The sequence below is a fragment of the Cryptotermes secundus genome, unplaced genomic scaffold (assembly GCF_002891405.2).
Source record: "Cryptotermes secundus unplaced genomic scaffold, Csec_1.0 scaffold2218, whole genome shotgun sequence".
Classification (NCBI taxonomy): Eukaryota; Metazoa; Arthropoda; class Insecta; order Blattodea; family Kalotermitidae; genus Cryptotermes; species Cryptotermes secundus.
Genome location: NW_019733355.1, coordinates 538,295 through 553,438, shown reverse-complemented (window position 1 = coordinate 553,438; position 15,144 = coordinate 538,295). Strand labels below are relative to the sequence as shown.

Sequence of the window (15,144 nt, the reverse complement as noted above, 5' to 3'; positions counted from 1 at the left end):
CAAGTTTTAACCTAGAATATACCCGTCAAAATAACCAGTGCTGCCGAAACATTTCGTACAGAAGCTGATTACAAAGCACTGGATTCCATTACGGCAACTCGCGTTACTAGCTTGGTCCTTGAGTAGGAGAATGTCAGTCGATTATTGTGTTCAAAACTACTTTCTTCGTACGTTTATAATACCTGTGCCTCAAGTTGCGCATTAATTTTGTTACCCTCTCAATTACGGGTCTGTTCGTACCCATCAACAGCGAAAAATAAATAAAATAAACACGTGTTCCACTACGTACACAAACGCGCACAAGGTCACAAATCACTGTCACTGCAATTTCTCATAGCAGGCTTTGACACGGGCAGGCGGGAAGGGTATGAGAAATTTACAGATACAGTGTATGTTATCTACAGGTCTCTGTGACAAACTGCGGCAACTACAGCATTCTAACTGCTACACCGATATCGCCACTAAATAACGTATCTCCAGACAACGAATATGTATTTATATATCCACACACAGAATTATGACATCACAAAATATGTAACTTCTATTTCAATTGGTGCCATGGCTGGATTACGACGTTACGATCCCTGCAACACCCCGAGGTAAAAAAATAAAGTTCCTGTGATTAACTAATTCAACACTACGCCACGACGGTGTATGGGGGAGTGGATGTATAGATCCACATGTTCTTGACATCGGCACTAGTTGGAGGTGGGTGGTCACCTTCACGCCCGGGCCGCTTTACTCCCAGTACCTATTCGATGAGGCTGGGTGGGCCCCAGAGCCGGTCTGAACGAATTGGAGAAAATTCTTGACCCCCGAGACCAGAAAATAATGATCCAATAATTATTCAGCTAGAATAAACATTAATCTGGTATCTGTACTACGGGTGTGGCTAAGAGACGTCACAAATGGAGTACGTCCTTGAAACGATTGAGATACCTATGTATCGTGCTTCTAAAACATGGGATTAAAAACCTTACAAGCTTTCAATGGAGGCTGTGTGATGCAGATAATTTTAAATTTTGAGACTTATGCATGAACTCTGGAAAATCTTTGCCGAGAAAAGAAAGCTGTTACCACCACACACTAAGTATGGAAACTTCACAAATACTTCTATTTATCCGTTTAATTACACATACTTATGGTGAAACTCTGCCTTCGTTGCAGCTCTGTTCTTTCCCTTTCCTTGGAATGTTACTTCTTGTGTCGAAAATATTGTGCTGGGTTATGGATTTAGGCTGTTTCACATATTTTACAGAAAAACAATATGTTCTTTTAAAAAAATGGGATGGTATATTTACCATATATATTTATAAACAAACTACAATACAAAATGTACACGTTATCATTTAACTATAATATTTATATATGAATTATGGTACATGGGTTGTTTTACAAAATGCCATTAGGGGAACTCTTTTTTACACTATTTTATCTTATATGCAAAAATATTGCTAATTTGTTTCATAAATTATCTCTTACTTGTAAAATCTTTTTAGTGTGAGGTTGTACAAAATATTAACATAACAAAAGCACAGAAGGTATTTCTCTTTAACAAAGCACACAATAAAATAAGAAAAACAAAATAATAGAAGTGGAATAATAAATAGGCCCTACATCTACAAAGTGTGCTTGTGGCATGGAGGATACAAAAAACTGACTTAGAAAACAATGGGAGGCATGGCTGTTACAGGGATTTGAGTCTACTGTGGCCAACCTTAACATCACAACCTGCAACACTGCACCAGCACATCCTTCAAGCAGGGGGTTCAGAGGCTTATGCTATCAATATTCAGGTGAAACAGTACCATGTGTGTCATCATGCATCACTCGCTAGTCTCTGCCAAGTAAACTATACTGAGGTGATGGAAAACAGTCCCAGGGATGGTGGGAATTTCAGTACTGAAGACTTCCACCTTTCTGGGTACTATTATATTCCTCCCCAGCACCTTCTGCCTTATATCAACCAGACCAAAATGCTCGTCACTAGCACAGGTTATCACTAATAATATTCCAGTGAATGGAGGGGAAAGGTGTAACAGCTCAGGGGATATTAACTGAGGGTGAATTCATGACAATCCTTTCTATGGCCTCTGTACAGCAGATACCCGACCAAACAAGCCCTGTCAAAAGTAAAGCAAGAATCTGATAGTAGTGGTAAACCGTTATAGCTTTAACAGTTGAAATTCTTTCCATGTTCACATGGAACAAGGAAACCTTTAAGAGTGAATGTACAAATATGTTACTGCCAACACAAAAGAAAAGCAAAGATGCAGCTTGTGATGTCTCCACCTTCCAAGTGTGATCACAGATTATGAACCTTGATTAGAATGTCTGAAAATTTCCTAAAGAAATTTCCTGACATGCCACACAAAATCTGATTTCCCCACTTTCCAAGTGTGATCACAGTTTATGAATCTTGATTAGAATGTCTGAATTTTTTTTCCACAGGATTTCCTGACATGCCACACTTAATCCGAGGTTACAATAATCCTTTGCCACACCACACCACTGGCAAGAGAGGGGTGTTGGAGTAAACAAGGTGACTACATGGGCCTGTAAGTTTGCAGCAAAACAGTAGTAATACTAATACAATATCCCATCTAACTTGGCTGCAAACTCAAGTAAGATTCCACCCCATCCCCTGGCCAAACTACATAGCTCTCCTCCCAAACACTATCTCTTCCTGTGCCTACAAACATACCTGCTAATCTTGGAGAGCCATAACTGTACACACAGTTGTACAACCCATGTTTTGAGGAACACACAGCAAGAATCCTATACACTCCAATGAGATAGCACACAAGTGCTCAGAACATACAAATACATTTTATAATGGATTAACTTCCATCAGAGAAAGCACACATAAGAAGACAGAACCTTAATATATATGTATATATATCACATCTGTCATTATTATAAAAATTATCTCCCACACAACAGTACCCATAAAGTGATTGTGTATGGTTACAAGAATCGTTATTTGTGCTTTTTATATGCCTACCGCTCTATCTTACAAGTGACTATATTGAATGTATAATTAACGTCGTACATAAGCGTATAATGACCCACCAATGCATTCAGAAATCGATGATGCTTCAGCTGGGGCTTCAAAAAAGGGATATATCCTTTTATAATTTACAAAAAGAAACTGAGGAAAACAAAGGACCCAAACACCACTACTAGACTGAGTCTTAAGTCTTAAGAATACCTGGCTAATGGAGTAAAAGACACACCAATGGGTGCTCCAATTATACATCGTAAAATGTACTGAAATTTTTTTAACGTTTAGAAGATTTTTTATTTGTCCTAATGAAATTTTGTGGTCTAAGTTGAGACTTACAAAAAAATGAAGCCAATCTTTACCTCTGCATGAACAATCTGAAACTGCAGATGCCATACTTACAAGCCTTACACAAAGATTCCACACCTGGCTCCACATCTGTCCTCTAATTTTTTTCATTTCTTTTTTATATTAAGATTTTATTAAGTGTAATATAGGGTTAAATGAAAGTCAATAGAATCTAGAATAATCAGGTGTGAATGTCCTATCCCTAGTTTAAAGAAATTTCACATGTCATTACGCTAAGCAGCGTGTTGATAGATGTTTTGTTAATTTTTAAAAACGACTGGTAGGTCAATATTTCAAAATCTTTTCTACACCATAAATTTATTTTATACATCTCAATTACTGGAAACACACAGATTACATAGGAGAGATGAAAGTCCGACTGTGCTTTCTTGATTTTGTACATACCTCAAAGCATTTTTTTTATCTTCTCAGTTTTCAAAGTCTAATTAAGTACACACTTTTGACTTCTATTTTAATGTTTTTATTATTAACTGGCTTGTGGTTTGGGTTATGATACCATGTAGTCTGATGGTCGATTATCAATATTTTGGACAAATCCGCTACCTCCATCTCCCCGTTTTACCCTAAAGATGGAAGCAGAAGCTGTCTATGAAATACTGGTGACAACCCACCAGATTACATGAGGTCACATCCCAGACAACGCCAATCTATATCTTCACTGCTGTGAAAACCCCAATTCTTATATTTCGCTAACATGGTTATAGCAATTAAATTTTAAAAGCATTTTAAATACCATGCACATGTTAAATTTCATGCACTGTCAAAGAAAATACAAACATAGTGAATTTTACGATAATATTGACAATTAGGATGAATCGCGTGATATGTTCCCGTTAAGTATAGCTTTGTTGATTCAGTGCAATTAGTTGAATTAAAGTTCAGTTAGGCCCTACTGAAGGGGTATACAGTTAAGACATCGGCCACCATGAAATAAATGATGAATAAACACAAAAATATCAAGAGGGTAATTTCCAATATTGTTATGTCGCAACACAAGCACCTACATGTCACCAATTTTCGGGGGGGGAACATAAGTTTGGTCACCAGAGTTCAGTAATCACAGCCTGATATAGTTCTCCCTGGAGTCAGCAATAATGAGTGAATGATTTTTGTGGCCCTGTGCAATTTTTACTCAACCGTATTTGTACGAAAGATCCACACAACGGATCTCTAGGCACTATTGAGTGGTAGAAATTGCCTACTGTGGAACTAGGCTCAACACATGATAATAAAAACATACAATGATATCATGAATCATTGTACAAGAGATCAAACCTTACTGAGTACACAAGTAGGACCTACTATGGATGCCAGATTATAGTACATAAATGGAAACATCCAAGCTCATGCACACCTTGCAATGCAATACAAATGATGTTAACATGTAGACTTCGGGCACTGCAAAGTGACGTGTCACTTGCAAAAGTTGACACCCGACCCTTACGTGACCAACTGTCACAATGGTCATTTTAAATTTTTTCCTATCTGAAATTTAACAATTTTCAAATGAATCAGATGAAAAAGTTATTAATTCGAAGGCGTTATGCATATATTAAAATTAGAGGTATGAACAGAATAGAGCATTGCTGAAACAAGCTTACAAGATCCACTGAAATATATAAACTGTAATTCTGACTGCAAGGATAAAACTGAAAATGACTAAAGTGACATGACTGTAACCAACTCACACTGTACAGTGCCCTACTAGCACCAATAGTTCAGTTCACTCAGTCGGTTGTTTAACAGTTGATCAGATTGGCAAAACTTGTATCAACCCAGTCATTGTTCACACCAATATCAGATAGCATGTCAGACACATCCGGAGTGCAAGAGAACTCAAAGTGAGATCCTGAACTGGAACTGGCTGTATCAAAAGAGTCCAGATCTGTGGTGAGTGTGTCAAGATCCACTCTGAAGTCGGACGGGATTTGGAGGAGGTCGGTGAGGGAATCTAGATCAGCAAGGCTTGGATTCTCTCCTGCTCGTGACGCACCAGTTGCAGCAGTCTCCGACTCACACTCAATTGGCTCTTCCTTGATGGTCACATTCTCATAATCCATGGGCTCCATTTTGATGGATTTTACACTGTTGCCAGAATCAAGCCTGTTTAAAGCAAATGGCTGACTTCCATAGTCTCTTCCTACGCGATTCTCAACAGATGTCGTGGTGGTGGTGGTTGTGGATGCAGTTAGGCCAGATGGGCATGTGACTGTTGCTGGATTGAATTTCACATCAAGAAGCATGGACGTGTCATCGTAGAAGGATGCACTTTCAGGGGAATCCGGGGTATCGCAGGAAGGACTGGACGGCACCTTGGCAGTTGCAGTGGGAGGAGGGGGAGCATACTGTTGGTGAGTTGGAGAGGCCTGTCGATTGCTTCGGATACTGTCTTTGAATTTACGGTCAATGGTGAGGCGTACTTTCAGCCTACTGTGATTGACTGGACTGAGTGTGTTGGTGATGCGTGCACGAGTTGACCCTCCTGAATGAATCAGTGAATGCTGTTGAGCTTGTGACACACTTCTGTCCTTGCTGGCCGTACTGAGAGCGTGAGGGGGGTGGTTATTATTGGTATCATTCCTCTGTAAGTGATGATTTGGGGTAGACTTCCTTGCTTTCTTCGCTGGAGGAGCAGACACTTTTGGGAGTGGTTTGACAGCTTTCTTCCTGGGCCTGTACTTATAATCTGGATACTCCTGCATGTGCAACTGTCTGAGGCGCTCTGCCTCATCAATGAAGGGCTGTCGTTCCTCTTCTGACAGCATCTTCCACCGCCGTCCCAGCCGCTTGGAAATCTCTGCATTGTGCATATCAGGTTGCTGTTCACAAATCTTGCGCCGTTCTATCTGGGACCACACCATAAAGGCGTTCATTGGCCGTTTGATGTGGTTTGGATTATTCTTCTTGGTCTGAAACGAAAGAAAATTGCCTATTGTTACAACACAGAAAACATAAGACACGTAAGGCACCCCATATAAAATGTTCACCCAGCGCTACACTCCAACAAAAGTTGCTTAGCATAGAACCAAAACTTTTCTTGATGAAACATGACTGTTGTAAAGCCTACAGGAATAGAGATATCATACATTTTCATTGTTCTGGCTTCACATCACGTGTGATGGAACTTACAGAACTCCTGCAAAATGTACTCAATACAAAACAATAACACAACAACTTGCTTCCCTTCACAGGGATGTATGATCCTCATGAAACACAAAGATATTGGCATATCCACTTTTATAGCTCAGAAAATGAGGGTATGAATAAGTGACCTATGATGAAGTATTACAATGTTCTCAGGTCTCATTTTTTAATTATATGTAGGAAAGCAGCATAAGCTATTACTTCTCTGAAACCTGATTTTACTTTATATCCCCAAAGTTATATGGGCAGTCAGTACGTGAAATCCGGACTATGTCTGTGTTTGGGTTACACAGGCTACGCATATAACATATGTTCAAAATCAGTATCACAATAATATCTAATAATGATTAAATTCTTTAACTCACTGTTTGAAAATGTTGTAACATTGATGCAATTTACAGCAAAATAATAAAACATTTGCCTTTATAAATGAACTGGTAGAACAATATTGGTAACAGGATATACTGGCAGAAACAGCAGTTCTTAATCAATGAGATACTTAAGGGATGTTCACACAATATTATTTCCTTATGTATATTAATGTATGTAATTATACATACTGTAAATCACGCATGACTGTGACTGAGCGCTGATGCTCATAACCTATCTTACTGCTTTAATATCTCAATTAATGGTACAAATACTGCACTGAAAGACTTGAAATCAATCTCAATACACGTTTTCATGCACTCCTTAAAAAGTGACAGGAATGATTGCATGCCACTGGGTTATGCGGCAATGACAGGGCACAAAACAATATCCACCAAATGTGACAGGTATCAGGTGTGGAACAAAGTTGTTACTGTTGATCTCATCATAATATCAGATTATCATATTTAAATATCAGACAATAGAGACACATAACATTTCAAAATACAACATCTGACTTCCATTTAAGTGAGGAGGGCATTAATTTGGACACGTTAATACTACGTACCAAATACAGCACTGTCATGCATAAATCATATGCACATTCAATGTTGTTCCAGTATCATGCTGATCAAGGTATTATCTTGCACATAATCAAAGATAAGACGCCTGAAGACCACATAGCATACAACACCATATAGCTCCAGAAAACTATATTTGTCTGAAACTGATCCCTGTCATATGTTAATGATGTAAAAGGAATATATAAAAGTGCTGTGTGTGGATTATCAGCAACAATTTTACAAGTGAACAAAGCATCTGGTGTAGTGGCAACTCAACATATTTTTACTGTTTTAAGCACGTGATAAACACAATATCCAATCTCCACCAGACGGTTTAAAAGATTGCAATCTGCCCACAGGCTTATCTAATGCTTAAATACAATCCAAGAATAAACAGTGATTTTCGCCTCAACTTAACTCTCTATGTGATACATGATGTTTTTTCTGTGAGGTAGTTATATACCTTTTAAATATTATTTATACATTTCTTTATCAGATGGTTAAGGATGGTCGATTCGGTCTGTTCTTGTAATATTTTACACCTACTAGAAAAAACTACTGTATTCGACCTGTCTGCATAAAAAGTGAAGTCCCTGTGCACTTAACTAAGCACTACGCCATGAAGGGCGTATGGGGGGTGGATGTATAGATCCATATTTTCTTGTCCTCGGCACTAGTTGGTGGTAGGGGGTCAGCTTTACGCCCCCCGTTACCCATTGGATAGGAGGTTGGATGGGATTCACAGTCGGTCTGGACGACGTGGAGCCGGTGGAGCCGAGAAAATTCTTGACCCCTTGGGTCATCCAGACCGTGGCCAGTCGCTATACCTACTGAGCTATCCCGGCTCTCCTGTTTCCATATTATTTACATGATTTCCTTGTCATGCTGTGTCCATCCTGATGACATATCATCAAATATGAGGGACCATTCTACGACGTTTCGGTGATTTTTCTCAATCCTCCTTGCACTCATTGCTTAAACAGGCCAAGAACACCTGCTCTGCTGTGATCATTCTTACTAAATCATATAACCACATCTCATCCCACACTGCAAAGGTCTAACCGATAAGGCGTTGCAAAAAAAACATCACAATTCATGAAGGAGTCCTTCAAACTGGTTACAGAACGCAGATGTCACTTTGAAAATCAGCAGCTAATGGCGAAGCTGATGGCCACAGTGCACTCATGTGAATTATAACCCGGCAAAGGGATCATGAGTCACTGAATTAATGACAGCATTGTTTCTAAAAAAAATGTGATTAACGTATCATTACACGGCATCTTATAATACTCAATGTGGAGAAGAGAGCTACAGGTGTTCCACCACTTCACAAGCATTTCTCAGATTCCGAAAATGCTATAAATTAGTTGCTTTATTTCCGTCACGACCATTTTTGGACGCGTGCCATGCTGTTAAAATCCGGGATTTGAACCTGCTGTGCAGTTGTATTTTCGTCAGATTAAAATTCATGATTAGCTGATACAAGAGGCACAGTATCTCCCCCCAACCTACCCAAATCATCATGAAAGAGAATGACAGCTTCGGAAAAATGTGTACACAGATGACATAAAACGACATAAAAGGGGAATTTTTCTTTTCCCAGTTTCGTCTCCACCCCTTTCTACTTGTTACTGGCTGTATCTTCTTCTCCCCTTTATCCTACTCTACAGTTTTCATTCCTAAACGCCTTTCCCCCTCAACTGTAACAATCAAAATGAGTTATATATATAAAAATATTAATGTATATACTTACTCATCAAGCTGAGCCCTTCTTGAGGAGCCGCCAATTCTGCAGCTAGTCTAGAATTTCCCAGCATTTTATGGAACCCGAAGGTTCATTACCGTATTCACAAGAGCCCTCCACTGGTCCCTATCCTGAGCGAGATCTATCCAATCCATACCATCCCAACCTATCTCTCTAAGATCCATTTTAATATTGTCCACCCACTTACGCCTTGGTCTTCCCTGTGGTCTCTTTCCTTCTGGCCTTCCCACCAATATCCTATACGCATTTCTAGTCTCCCCCATTCGTGCTACATGACCTGCCCATCTCATCCTCCTTGACTTGATCATTCTAATTATACTTGGAGAAGAGTACAAGTTATGAAGCTCCTATTATGCAGTTTTCTCCAACCTCCTGTGAATTCATTTCTATTAATGTGTATATGGGGGGCGCTTTTTACTAAGCTCCCGGTGTCAGTACCAGGTGTTGGTAAACTTTACAGCTGAAGGGCTACATTAGGGTATGCAAGGGTTTTGCAGGACAGCATTTCAGAAACATCGTTGAATGAAAATTTTTCAAAAGTTAATGATAAGATGTTCCTATGCTTGTTTACTGAAGATTATTGGGGAGTGGAGGTATAGCTCCACCAATCTTTACCTCAGTACTACATAGAGATGAGTGGTCAGTACCACATCCCGGGCGCTTTAACCCCGACAAAAGAGCCCCCGGTACCCATTGGGCGGGAGGGTGGGTGTGCAGCAGACCCGGTCTGGGCTCTGGGGCAGAGAAAAATATCTTGCCCCTGCTGAGAATCAAACCCCGGCCATCCTACTCATAGATATACAGACTGCGCTATCTGCTGCATAAATCATCTGAAATTAAATTCTTACGTTCCTACAGAAAAACGTTATAATGCTTACGAAATGTTGGAAATTAACGCTGATGCAAATTTAAAAAAAATTATCGAAATGTTACACAACAGCTCCGAGAGTCCCATAAAAAGGTCTCACGTTCGGATCCGGCCCGTGGGCCTAGTTTGGTTTCCCCTGATTTGGACTATACTGCGTTTAATGATTGGATGACTGATGGATGATTAATTGGAAAGGATGCGACAGAAAGCTAACGTGGCCAGACTTCATATACGTACTATCCCAACATACGACTTGAAGGACTGAGGTAAAAGCTAACCCTTAACATGCCGCGGAAGCCCACGGGATTGTCACAAGTCAAGGCTCCTATATTTTCTAAAATATCGGCTCACAGATGGCGGTGAGGCCGTCAGCTTTACGCGCCAGCCGCCTTTTATCCTCCAGGAAGATTCCTGGCACTCATTTAGCGTATGTTAAAGGCTGAGTCGACCCCAGGTCCATAGTGCGGCTTGAAAGTTTAGGTAAAACTGAAAAATCCAATGCCCTCATCGGGACTCGAATCCGTGACCTCTTGGCTTGTAGCATACTGTCTCAACGAACTACGTTACCGCAAAGTTACCGTTACTGAAGAAACATGAAAAACTTCATACCATATTAGCCAGTATAGGGCGGCGATTTCAACTCGGAACCTCCCGATGACATAGGAGTGTCCACTCAATCACCACTGTCGGTATTACAAAAGAATAAAGAAAGGGAAAAAAAAGTAAAGCTATCCGTGTAACAGGCCATGAGGGCCCACAGGGTTGTGAGACGTTAGGAGAAATGGTGAAGACCCCCAGAAAATACCAGTACATAATGTATATAGAAATACTTTGAACACTTCTACGCAGCTCGTTTCAAAATCACCTATTAAACTGCGTTATGCAATATGCTTAGATGAGCCTCAACATCTAAGGCTACTTGCCCGCATGCGCCATGGTACTCATGACATGTGCCCCAGCTATTCAAAGGAACCATTCTGGCCAGTTTTGGAATGCTGTGTTCATGATTACAGTGCACCAACCCAAACTACGAAACAGGCGGGGTCATATTTTAGAAACATAAACTGTTAATCTAAACGTTCATATCGATTGCCAACACGCCAGACGAATGGAATTACTCCCACACGCACTCGGCGTCACCTCAGGTTGAAACCCTTTATTCACCACTCCCAAATTAAATTATTTCTGGGCCGTTCTGGCATATCCAATTATAACATTATCCTCGCTTCCACAGCCTACATATCGCGAGTGACGACTCCAACTAGAATGCTAATTTCTGCATATGACGCTACTCTCTGTAATTTTGAAAACAACTGGATATTTTAGCCAACAGAAAACACTTTTGCGGTTCTTGTATGATACATCATGAGATAATACTCAAACGGGGTATGTCAGTGAACAGACACATCATGAGTTGAACACAAACAGAGAATGTCAATGAACAGACACTTATGCCAAAATTGTATTACTTTTATGAGGTTAGCAATGGACATGCTTGCCATAAAGCTGTATGTGAAGGACAGAAACTACTTCCTGTGTTATCACACTGGGCTTATTCCATATCGATATCATAGTCCACAAAGACAAAACAACTGGACTGCAACATCATTAACCAACAAATAAACCGCAGTTAAAATATAAAAGTCACTGTAAATGTCAAATAATCAAGTCAAAGAGGATGAGGTGGACAGGGCATGTAGCACGAATGGGGGAGAAAGGAATACTTATAGGATATTGGTGGGAATGCCAGAAGGAGATAGACCACTGAGAAGACCAAAGCGTAGTTGGATTGACAATATTAAAATGGTTCTTAGAGATAGGATGGGATGGTATGGGCTGATCTGACTCAGGATAGGGACCAGTAGGGCTCTTCTGAAGACGGTAATCAACCTTCGGGTTCCATTAAATGCTGAGAAGTGCTTGAGTAGCTGCAAGAATTGGCGGCTCCTCAAGAAGGGCTACTCCACGAGTACGTATGTACTGTAAATGTCAAGTTTCTATACGTATAGATTTTTATGAAAAAATGCATAACATTCCTATGGTGGCTGTTGACAACGAAGGATACAAAACAAATCTTTCTGAATATAATTCTGTTAACTTTCACGATCAAGTTACTTGCATCACCAAAAATAACAGTTACAGAGCGTAAGTTCATCAGTACCCGATCGTTAAAATCCGTTATACTACAATTAACGAACAATTAAGTTTATACCTAAGTACAGATTCCCCATTTTTATTAGAATCTATATGACATGATCACGGCTGTACGCCTTGAAATTTGGGGTTCCATTCCTGGTAAGGGCAAGGGGCTTTCCACCGCCGTGGAGACCGTCTCAGAAGTCCATCCAGTCCCCTATCCAATGGATACCTGGGCGTGAAGATAATCACTTACTGAAAAGCTATAGAATGCGTGGAGTTATACCTCCACACACCCATACGTTGGGCTTAACTGAGAGATACATCTTACTATGGCAGTTTAGACATACATCATACGAAGACAAGTTATTTGTGACATGTTCCCGGTCTCGTTTTAGCGTGACGAACAATTTTTGTCATGCTAAAACCGGTCGGTTTCACTGATGAGAGGACCTATTTGCAGTTCTGTACCTTGGTACAGCCGAGCATTTTTTAAAGTAAGACCCTTTTATCGATATTTCAGCAGTACCAATACAGGAGCCCTGGACGCGTTTGAGGGTGGAAAGGGAATACACGAACTACCCTTACATTCTCTGTGCGTGCTAAAGTAGGCTTGGCACGAAATAATCCAATTACGACTCGCAATTAAAGATGACCTTTTAGAATTCGTGCGAAAGGTTTATTACCTCCAAGGTTTTCGCGTGCGGTCTTAAAGAGTTACAGCGAATCGAAATTTGGCCTAATTGTACATTTTTAACAGTCGAAGGTGTTATAAAATATTTTAAAGGAAATACTCAAGTGAAGTAATTAAATTATGTTTCCACTTATATCCTAATTAAAACATGATGTCACAGATAGTGGGCCCTTCAGACAGCCGAAATTAAGATGCACTGCCTACAAATTTCAGTGGTGGTGCTGATGAATTATTTTATGACAACTGTTCTAAGAGCAATTAGAAACTGTGTATGTTTTTAAATGTTTAAAATATACATCAAAACCAAATTAAAATCTCGATGTGTTTAGTAACACAAGCCGAAGGTTATACGTACCAAAGCCGGTCTATTCGATACGATCTTAGGACAGCTGCCTCTCTCTCTTACCTTCATAACCTATTCTGATCTATATTAATATTATCCTCGCATTATTTTCTAGTTCTCAGAAGTGGAAACTTTAAACTGTTATCTCATTAAAATTTTGTAACTACTTCTTTTGTCTCATCCCTGCTAAGTGTCCTTCCTAACCACTGATTTAACTGACGCCAAGGCATGGCACATAACACACAGGTCAGGGATGGACAAATATGGTCGTCTAACTGCACTGGACGAGATAATGAACATCTGTGTAAATTTCAGCTTCGATGTACTATAAATACATGCCCGTATATATATATTATACTTTTTGCGTACTTAACAAAGTTCTTTCAGTATTTCTCAGGAAAGAAAAATATCTGTATAATCAAACAGAGTAGCTATGGACAACAATTGTACTAACGTCACGGGCATGAGTGAGACTGCATGAGCCAACACTGTTTCAGTTTTCACTTCGAAATCCTACGTCCTAAGGAAACATGAACAAACTGTTAAGATGTACTCACGTCGATGACTATGAAGATATATCGCCGTACAATGTGGCAGATCATCACGGACGTTTCGGCGGAACCTATCACACTGAACACGAAAGTAGCAGGTTCTTCCTCAAGGTTGGTAAAGATCTATACGTCGTCACATCCTTGAATATAGTAATACTGCCATGGCCTATTTATTTATCTATTTGGTGTCCTACGCGAGGTTCACCTGCCACAGATAACTGCGATGAACATTGATGTGCCCTCCGCCAAAACGATAATGTCGAAGTCACAAGGTAAAATTTAATTTTACACTTGACAATTAAAAAATTCTGGAACGGATATGAAATCGGTTTCTACGACCTTCATGATGTTCGAAAGCGCGATGTGTTGAAGGTTTCTGTTTCGGAAGTCATTGCAGCCATCTTAAATATTGAAGTTCCTGATGATAAGATCTCCTTAGCACGTAAAAAGAGATTAATCTTGTATACTTCAAAATGACGTCACCTTGGAACTCACAGTTAAAAATACCGTGACGTGCAACACATCACTAATAATCACTAATTAACTGCCTGACAGACTTCAAAACCAAAGTAACAGGACAGCTCTACGAGAAATGAATTCTTCCATCTTGTATTTTGTGCAAATAATCGACGAAGCACCTTATTCTTCAGTTGTTTCACTGGTCTCAGGGGAATTTCCTGAGCGGGAAAATACTCGACATTATCATGCCTTCCATCTAGTCAGCACACATTTTTCAACGGTCTACAAGAAAACTATTAAATAAAACTGACATTCAAACCAGTTCATTCCACGTTTTTCAATATTATCTTCCCACACTTGAATCAGCTATCTGTGTAAGTGATCACAGGGTCTTCCATTCGACCTAGACACCCATCTAATCATGTCGTTACGCACATAGTGAAAGGTAAAGTTGTCCCTGTGCTTACCTAATTAGGCACTACGCCATGAAGGCGTATAAGGGAATGGATATATAAATCCACATTTTCTTGACTTTGGCCCTAGCTGGAAGTGAGTAGTCAACTTCACCCCCCTGCCGCTTTACCCCCAGGGAAAGCGACCTCGGTACCCATTGGATAGGAGGTCGGGTGGGCCCCAGAGTCGGTCTGGACGACGTGGAAAAGAGAAAATTCTTGACCCTACCGGAACTCGAACTGCGAACCCTCGGTCGTCCAGCCCGTAGCCAGTCGCTATACCGACTGAGCTATCCCGGCTCCTCTTTACGCGCACAGAACTAAAAGCAAAAGGTAAAGTTACGCATGTAATCACAGTGCCATGAATACATGGGGATCACGGAGGTAAAGCCCCAAGCATTACTGACCTCAAGGAAATAAAGGAGAT

The 15,144-nt window shown here is 40.1% G+C and overlaps 1 protein-coding gene across 1 annotated transcript in view; it reads right to left on the bottom strand.

The window, feature by feature from the left end:
• Positions 1–4,130: 4,130 nt before the first annotated feature.
• Positions 4,131–15,144, bottom strand: part of LOC111868142 (transcription factor Sox-11-A) — a 47,854-nt gene continuing 36,840 nt past the window's right edge. Inside the window, exon 2 of the mRNA XM_023858555.2 lies at positions 4,131–6,282. Coding sequence (XP_023714323.1) covers positions 5,113–6,282 — 1,170 coding nt within the window. The 3' untranslated portion in view covers positions 4,131–5,112. The remainder of the gene's footprint in view (positions 6,283–15,144) is intronic.